The sequence below is a fragment of the Salminus brasiliensis genome, chromosome 15 (genome assembly GCF_030463535.1).
Source record: "Salminus brasiliensis chromosome 15, fSalBra1.hap2, whole genome shotgun sequence".
NCBI lineage: Eukaryota > Metazoa > Chordata > Actinopteri > Characiformes > Bryconidae > Salminus > Salminus brasiliensis.
Genome location: NC_132892.1, coordinates 34515109 through 34525108, shown reverse-complemented (window position 1 = coordinate 34525108; position 10000 = coordinate 34515109). Strand labels below are relative to the sequence as shown.

The 10000-nt window shown below is 43.0% G+C and overlaps 1 protein-coding gene across 2 annotated transcripts in view; it reads right to left on the bottom strand.

Annotated features, from left to right (window-relative positions):
- LOC140535664 (adhesion G protein-coupled receptor L1-like) overlaps window positions 1-10000 on the bottom strand; it is a 70924-nt gene that overhangs the window by 20272 nt on the left and 40652 nt on the right. For both annotated transcript variants that reach the window (XM_072657087.1, XM_072657088.1), the window contains exons 6-10: window positions 7845-8109; window positions 7261-7588; window positions 6817-7119; window positions 1417-1520; window positions 148-333 (exon numbers count right to left, since the gene is read on the bottom strand). In XM_072657087.1, the coding sequence (XP_072513188.1) occupies window positions 148-333; window positions 1417-1520; window positions 6817-7119; window positions 7261-7588; window positions 7845-8109 (1186 nt within the window). The remainder of the gene's footprint in view (window positions 1-147; window positions 334-1416; window positions 1521-6816; window positions 7120-7260; window positions 7589-7844; window positions 8110-10000) is intronic.

Sequence of the window (10000 nt, the reverse complement as noted above, 5' to 3'; positions counted from 1 at the left end):
TTTCATACAATAAGGATATTCTACATATATTAAAGAATGATAATTCTATTATTTGATGTATTATATTCATTTTTATGTGATCTGATATGAATTATACAGTATAATTACAGTAATTAAATGCAGTATAGTGTGTAAAGGCGCATATACTTTATTATAGTTGCGAGCAGCTGAGTCCTTATTGGCCGGCCGCAGGGCCTGCAGCTGCGAGTCCAGGATGTCCAGTAGCTGCTCCATCAGGCGCACAGAGGAAGTGACATCACCGGCATAGACATGCCCTCGAGTGTGATTGACGAGCACAGCAGCAATATGGGCTGCATTCTCCCCACTCTTTATCTACAGCAGAGAGCGAGAGAGAGAGAGCGAGAGAGAAAGAGAGAGAGAGAGAGTAGTATCATTAGTAGATATGAGATAAATGACACACTACACTATATGTCCAAATGTTTGTGGACACCTATTGGCTCCATGCTGCTTAATAATGCCAGGCGTGGACTAGAGGGGTATAAAGACCCCCAGCATTGAGGAGCTGTGGAGCAGTGGAGGAGCTGTGTTCTCTGGAATGATGGTGGTGGAGCTCCATCCTGTTCTTTGAGTGAGTTGGAGATGATGAGGTGGTGTGGTGATCATCATCATCATCATCATCCAACATCCTGACCTCATTAACTCTCTTGTTGCTGAATGCAACCAAATCCTCACAGCAATGCTCCTCCTTCTTCCCTGGACAGCAGAGACATTCTTTCTCTTTTTAATAACCTTGATCTGAGATAAAACAATGAATGAGCAGTTGTCCCAATACTTGTGTCCATATAGGTTACGAAGAACAGTGATGCCACAGCCAACCGTCAGTGACCGGGAGTCCAAGGGGTTGGTAGGATGGCCCCTCCGCTTCCTCCATGACATAACGTGGGCGGCGCTAGCCAGTGTTAGCACCAGTTTGAGAAGATACAGTGGAAGATGAGACCCACCATATACCAGTAGTCTGTATATTGCATTTCCCACACTGAAATGTTGGTCAAACCAGTACCAGACCAGCATGAAGCTGGTTTTTCCAGCAGGGAGGGACTAAACCCCGTATATATAGACTATATACTCTACACTGCCCAACAAGCTCCAAATACAATCCTAGCCAGATCCCCAGACTGGTCAGACACAGGTCAGAGCTTCATGCGTCTTGGAGGAAGTTCTAGGTGGTGAGGGTAAAGCAAACAACAAACTACTAACAGTCAAACTTTCTGTGTATCTTTGCTTGACTTCTCTGCTTTTTGGTGAAAGTTCAGATGTGAGGTCTGAGCAGAATTCCAATTCTCATAATTATCAAAGCATTTCAATAGAAAGTAAACAAGTCCAATAGCAAAAAAGCAGCCTTTGTTAGGCCCTCATTTCGGATGCTCTGCATGTTGGCCTGTGGCCCACACTGACCTTCTGCGCGACCTGGCTGACCCAGGGTGATGTACAGTTACTGAGGTCAGGACCACGCGGGTTCCACACCACTTCATCAGCCATGCAGTGATAGGAGGCGATACCTGAGAGAGAGGCAGAGAGAGAGTATGAATCAGGTTCTTATTCATAGGCCTTTAAGTTATCCTTTATTTCAGATCATCCAGTGCGCAGTCTTACCACCAGGGCTGCTATCTCTCACCTTATAGGCTGACACAGCAGCCCGACACACCCCTAAATACATTTCTAATATTTGAAATACTAAGCATTCTTGTCTGCCAATCATTTTTGGATCTTTAATAAATATACATCTGCTAATCCTTCTCAGTCAGTGAGTTCAATAGTTATCTTACTAATAGGACACCATTTCCTGGACACTATTAATGAGGTTCCGCAGGGCTCCATTCTGGGGCCAGCTCGCTTTAACATTTATACTAAAAAGTACAATTTAATTAGAAGGTCACCACAGCCCAACATAAACCACTTTAGGTTTTGAATGCAGGAGTGCTGGTCAACCAGCGAAACCAGCACTGGAGCACCATACAAAGACTTTGGCTGCCTATTGTAGACTGATTGCTAACTAGCCAAGTGAGCCTTTAGGGCCCTATTTCTAACCTAGTGATCCTTTGGGGCACTATATCAACTGTTAACACATATCTATATAATTACACAGTTATATACCCATACATCACTGACTGAACGATCCTTTAGGGCACTATATCTACCGTTAAACAGTTGTATACCCACACTCACTAACCAAACAATCCTTTATATACCCACACTCAGTAACCGAATTATTCTTTAGGGTACTTTCTCTATTGTTAAAGAGTTATATACACACACTCACTAACAGAACGATCCCTTAGGGTAGTTTTTATTTTGTTAAAGAGTTATATACCCACACTCACTAACAGAACGATCCCTTAGGGTAGTTTTTATTTTGTTAAAGAGTTATATACACACACTCACTAACAGAACGATCCCTTAGGGTAGTTTTTATTTTGTTAAAGAGTTATATACCCACACTCACTAACAGAACGCTTCTTAATATACCCACATTTACTACATATGCCCACACTCACTAACCGGACGACCCTTTACAGTACTTTTTCTATTGTTAAAAAGTTATACACCCACAGTCACTAATCAAACAAGCCTTTATGTACTCACACTTACTATATATACCCACACTTACTAACAGAACGATCCTTTATATACCCATACTCACTATATATGCCCACACTCACTAACAGAACGTGCCTTTAACGCACTGTTTCTATTGTTTCTATTGTTATATAACCACATTAACTAACTGAACAATCCTTTAGGGCACTATCTCTACTGTTAAACAGTTATATACCCACACAAATTAAACAAACAATCCTTCAGGGCACTATCTCTACTGTTAAACAGTTATATACAAACACTCACTAACAGAACGATCCTTTATATACCCACACTCACTATATATACCCACACTCACTAACTGAACAATCCTTTATATACCCACACTCACTAACTGAATGATCCTTTAGGGCACTAACTCTAATGTTAAACAATTATATACCCACACTCACTAACTGAACGATCCTTTATATACCCACACTCACTATATATACCCACACTCACTAACTGAACAATCCTTCAGGGCACTAACTCTACTGTTACACAGTTATATCCAAACACTCACTTCATCACTGTCATCAACTTTATCATTTATGACTGTTAAAGAGTAAACCTGCCTTACAATAACCTCTACGTATTTGTCTATCTATGGGAAGAGCACCAGTAAACAGCGCTGACAACTGTGGCTAAAAGCCTGCAGTCAGTAAGTGTGATCATGATCAGTCCTATAAATATAGAATCATATTTCTTGGCTGTTATGTAAACATGAACACCAATCACTGGACTCAGCTACTCCCACGAGGCGGCTGCCCAAACCGCTATTCACCCACCAACACGTTTAAAGGTTGGCAACAGACACTGCGGGTACAGAAGGCATACTCTGGCTTTTAGGATGACAATCTCTTCATCCACAAATCAGGAGGGGTCACTGAATGGTTTGATGAGTATGCAAATGATATAGTAAATCATATGCTGAGGTCTTTACAGTCACCGCATCTCAGTCCAGTCCCTCGTTAACGTATCCTGTATCTTAAGAACAAGTGCAGAGAATCTATTACACTAGGCTCACACTACAGTTCCTTCCTGAAGCACCGGAGAAGTTCTTCCACCTAATGGTGATGAAGACGCTGCCTGATGCCTGAGACACGGTTCTACCAGAGTTCTGAGAAGAGTTCGGCTCTAGAACCTGCTTTTAAAATCAGATCATTAAAATGGTGGAGGGATACATGCTGCAGGGTGTAGTCCGGCTACAGAAAGTAGTCCCTAAAGAAAACTGCATTAGTTCAGATTCTCTATTCACTATTTTACCTTCATCATCATCATCACCATCATCATCACTCCATATAAAACTCAGAAGACTCGTCTTGTAGCTGCACTGGTGAGTTTGGATAGTAAATAATTTATGGGCTGTATTATATTATACATTCCCCACCACTATAAAAAACTTTATGGGTGTTTCTCTACAATAAAGCTCAATTTTACACCCAACCCCACTCAGACGCTGGCTTTTACAGAGAATTCGAAAATATGGGTGGAATTCTCTGTTAGCCGTCTAATGTTAGCTGGTCAGTCAACTATCCGATTCCTTCAGAAACCACACAAACTAACCAAATAAATTTTTAGGGTTCTATCTCTAGTGTTAAACAGTTATATACCCACACAAACTAACCAAATAAATTTTTAGGGTTCTATCTCTAGTGTTAAACAGTTATATACCCACACAAACTAACCAAATAAATTTTTAGGGTTCTATCTCTAGTGTTAAACAGTTATATACCCACACAAACTAACCAAACAATCCTTTAGGGAATGATTTCTATTGTAAAAAACGTTATATACCCACACTCACTAACTAAACGATTCTTTAGGGTTCTATCTCTATTGTTAAACAATTATATACCCACACAAACTAACCAAATGATTATTAAGGGCACTATCTATATTGTTAAAAACGTTATATACCCACACTCACTAACCAAACGATTCTTTAGGGCACTATCTTTACTGTTAAACAGTTCTATACCCACACTCACTAAACAAACAATCCTTTAGGGTTCTATCTCTATTGTTAAACAATTATATACCCACACAAACTAACCAAAGGGTCCTTTGTTGGCTGTATTATATTATACATTCCTCACCAATATAAAAACTTTATGGGTGTTTTTCTACAATAAAGCTCAATTTTACACTCAGACACTGGCTTATACAGAGAATTTGAAAATATGGGTGGAATTCTGTTAGCCGTCTAATGTTAGCTGGTCAGTCAACTCTCCGATCCCTCCAGTAGCCGTCTGCTGTGACCACGGTTATAGAAGTAAAGTTTGAAATATGGTTCATTCAGAGTGCAGCAGATCAGCAATGTCTCTCGCTCTCTCTTTCTGTCTCTCTCTCTCGCGCTCACACACAGGCCGCCACTTCAATTAAAATCCACCCGACTGTGATCTCCATAGTGATGGTGCTGATGGGGGTGGCTCTGATCTCCCCTGGCTCTGTGTGTATGTGAACACCCACTCTGTAATCTCACTGTTGCTATCTCCTGCTTCCCTCCTACATCTCTCTCTCTCTCTCTCTCTCTCTCTCTCTCGCTTGCTCCCTCTCTCTTTTTTCTCTCCAGGCAAGTTCATTCAGAGGACACCAGACTGCAATTTTATGAACAGCTGAAGACGAAAACACCATAAACACTTTCTTGTAACACTGTTACATACACACAGTCTCTCTCTCTCTCTCTCTCTCTCTCTCTCTCTCTCTCTCTCTCTTTGATCCTTTAAGGCAGGGGGTTCTCAAACCAGTAATCCAACTCAAACCCAACTCTATCACACAGGGATAAAGCTACGGATACCCAAGGTTCAAGAACCGCTGCTTTGGGGCGCGCTCTCTGTTGTTAGACATCCCTTAGGACGCGATTCCTCCACCCACCAAGTTATCCTTTATGGTACTGTGCTGATTGTTAAGCAGTTATATATCCACACTGACTAACTGAGCGACCATTCAGGGCCCTGCCTCTACTGTTCAAAACATTACTCATATACCCACAAAGACTAACAGCTCCATTCCTTAGGGTATCTATCTATATTCCTAAACATTTATATACTTTCAGCCAAAGTGATCCTTTAAGGCACTGCTTCTACTGTTAAAAACATTATATACCCAAACTTCCTAACCAAACAATCCTTTAGAGAATGATTTCTATTCTTAAAACGTTACATACCCACACTCACTAACCAAACGATTCTTTAGGGCACTATCTCTACTGTTATACAGTTATATACCCACACTAACTAACCAAAGGATCCTTTAGGGCAGGATATCGATTGTTAACCAGTTCACGTTCTAAAAATATTATATACCCACACGAACTAACCAAACAATTCTTTAGGGTTCTATCTCTTTTCTTAAACAGTTATATACCCACACTCACTAACCAAACGATTATTTAGGGTTCTGTCTCTATTGTAAACAGTTATATACCCACACTCACTAACCAAACGATTATTTAGGGTTCTGTCTCTATTGTTATACAGTTATATACCCACACTCACTAACCAACTGATTATTTAGGGCACTAACTATATTGTTATACAGTTATATACCCACACTCACTAACCAAACAATCCTTTAGGGCACTATCTCTATTATAAAAAAATGTTATATACCCCCAATAACTAACTGATACATACTTTAGAGCATCCATCACTACCGTTAAACAGTTTTATACACACACTCACTAATCGAATCATCCTTTAGGGTGCTATCTCTACTGTTATACAGTTATATACCCACACAAACTAAACAAAGGATCCTTTAGGGTACTATCTCTACTGTTATACAGTTATATACCCACACTAACTAACCAAAGGATCCTTTAGGGTACTATCTCTACTGTTATACAGTTATATACCCACACTAACTAACCAAAGGATCCTTTAGGGTACTATCTCTACTGTTATACAGTTATATACCCACACTAACTAACCAAAGGATCCTTTAGGGTACTATCTCTACTGTTATACAGTTATATACCCACACTAACTAACCAAAGGATCCTTTAGGGTACTATCTCTACTGTTATACAGTTATATACCCACACTAACTAACCAAAGGATCCTTTAGGGTACTATCTCTACTGTTATACAGTTATATACCCACACTAACTAACCAAAGGATCCTTTAGGGTACTATCTCTATTGTTAAACAGTTGAATGATCCTAAGGGCTCCTCTCTGTGAAATACACACTGAAGCCCACACATCCTTACCGAGGGATCCTTTAGGGCAGGGTCTCTCCACCGTCTCTCCTCTGTGTGTTGGGGGCCACTGGACTCCTCTGCTGACACGACCCTCGCACATGCGTGTGTGAGGAGTGTGTGTGTGAGTGTGTGTGTGGCGTGGCCGGACAGTGACCGGGACGGTGGCGGTGAAGGGCCGTCCAGCTGGAGCCCGGTTGATCGCCCCGGCAGGGTTAAATGTCACGGAGGGAGGGGGCGAGGGGCTGAAGGCCAGAAAAACAGTGGAGGAGAGTGGAGAGAGGGAGGAGGAGAGGAGAGGGGTGGAGAGGGGCTCTGAGAGAGAGAGAGAGAGAGAGAGAGAGATACAATATAAATACTGCAGAAACACACACACACACACACACACACACACACACACACACACACACACACACACACTTCCAGTCCTCTGTCTGTATTAACAGGCCTGGTTACCGTTGGTGGGCTGAGCAGGGCTGAACTCCAGCTGGTATCTCAGGACGTTGTAGTTGTTCCAGACGTACAGCTGGTTGTCTCGGGGGTTGTAGCTGATGGAGGAGATGTGCTGGTAGGGGTTGGGGAAGGGGATGTGGACGGGCCGCTCGGAGTCGCGCCGGGTGTCGTAGGCGTACAGGATGAGGTCTCCCCCGGCCTCGCTGTCGTCGTCCTGGTACACCGAGCGCACGGCGTACAGCACCCCGCACGCCACGAACGCGTCCGACGCCATCCGCTTCTCGAAGCTGGTCTGCCACGTGCCCTCGAACCGCAGAGTGTAAGGGTTGACCTGCACCATAAACACCCCGGCCAATCACATTACAGCACTCACGGGCACTCAGCCAATCAGATTTTAGCAGAAGGAGACACTCAGCCAATCAGATTACAGCACTCAGTGGCTATTGCCAATCAGATCACAGCACACAGTGGCAGCAGACAAGGACCGCGACCAATCAGATTACAGAAAAAAAACAAAAACGGATTATTACTGTGACTCTACTCTCTCTCTCTCTCTCTCTCTCTCTCTCTCTCTCTCTCCCCCCTACCTGGCTGACCACCAGTCGTCCATTGTTGGCCTCCGTAGCGTAAATGACCCACAGGCCATGTTCGTCCACGGCCAGGTCAATGTCGGACTTGCCCCCCCAGCGGTACGGGGAGGTGTCGTGGTAGTTGGCGTTGGTGATGATGGCCTCTCCGCTCTTGATGCGGGTCCTCAGGTCGTACTTCACGATGTTGCGAGTCCGTTCTTTGTTGTAGAACACGGCGCCGTCGTAAACCACGAAACCCGTCCCGTCCACCCGACTCGGCAACCTGGGAACAAAACACACACAGGAAATGACCTCAGAACTCACACCTGTTCACATACAGTAAAGCAGTGGAGTAGAGCTGTTAGTCTGGGTTCAGCAGTTCTACACTTCTGCACTTCTACACTTCTGCAGTTCTGCAGTTCTGCACTTCTGCAGTTCTACACTTCTACACTTCTGCACTTCTGCACTTCTACACTTCTGCAGTTCTACACTTCTACACTTCTACACTTCTACACTTCTGCACTTCTGCAGTTCTACACTTCTACACTTCTGCACTTCTGCAGTTCTACAGTTCTACACTTCTACACTTCTACACTTCTGCACTTCTGCAGTTCTACAGTTCTACAGTTCTACACTTCTACACTTCTACACTTCTGCACTTCTGCAGTTCTACAGTTCTACACTTCTACACTTCTACACTTCTGCACTTCTGCAGTTCTACACTTCTACACTTCTGCACTTCTGCAGTTCTACAGTTCTACACTTCTACACTTCTACACTTCTGCACTTCTGCAGTTCTACAGTTCTACAGTTCTACACTTCTGCACTTCTACACTTCTACACTTCTACACTTCTACACTTCTGCAGTTCTACACTTCTACACTTCTACACTTCTGCACTTCTGCAGTTCTACACTTCTACACTTCTGCACTTCTGCAGTTCTACAGTTCTACACTTCTACACTTCTACACTTCTGCACTTCTGCAGTTCTACAGTTCTACACTTCTACACTTCTACACTTCTGCACTTCTGCAGTTCTACAGTTCTATACTTCTACACTTCTGCAGTTCTACACTTCTACACTTCTGCACTTCTGCACTTCTGCAGTTCTACACTTCTGCAGTTCTACACTTCTACACTTCTGCACTTCTGCACTTCTGCACTTCTGCAGTTCTACACTTCTGCACTTCTGCAGTTCTACAGTTCTACACTTCTACACTTCTACACTTCTGCACTTCTGCAGTTCTACAGTTCTATACTTCTACACTTCTGCAGTTCTACACTTCTACACTTCTGCACTTCTGCACTTCTACACTTCTGCACTTCTGCAGTTCTACAGTTCTACACTTCTACACTTCTACACTTCTGCACTTCTGCACTTCTGCAGTTCTACAGTTCTATACTTCTACACTTCTGCAGTTCTACACTTCTACACTTCTACACTTCTGCACTTCTACACTTCTGCACTTCTGCAGTTCTACAGTTCTACACTTCTACACTTCTACACTTCTGCACTTCTGCAGTTCTACAGTTCTATACTTCTACACTTCTGCAGTTCTACACTTCTACACTTCTGCACTTCTGCACTTCTACACTTCTACACTTCTGCACTTCTACACTTCTGCACTTCTGCACTTCTGCACTTCTGCAGTTCTACACTTCTACACTTCTGCACTTCTGCACTTCTGCACTTCTGCAGTTCTACACTTCTACACTTCTGCACTTCTGCACTTCTGCAGTTCTGCAGTTCTACACTTCTGCACTTCTGCACTTCTACACTTCTGCAGTTCTACACTTCTGCACTTCTGCAGTTCTACACTTCTGCAGTTCTACACTTCTACACTTCTGCACTTCTGCAGTTCTGCACTTCTGCAGTTCTACACTTCTACACTTCTGCAGTTCTACACTTCTACACTTCTGCACTTCTGCAGTTCTACACTTCTGCAGTTCTACACTTCTGCAGTTCTACACTTCTACACTTCTGCAGTTCTACACTTCTACACTTCTGCACTTCTGCAGTTCTACACTTCTGCAGTTCTACACTTCTACACTTCTGCAGTTCTACACTTCTACACTTCTGCAGTTCTACACTTCTGCAGTTCTACACTTCTACACTTCTGCAGTTCTACACTTCTACACTTCTACACTTCTGCAGTTCTACACTTCTACACTTC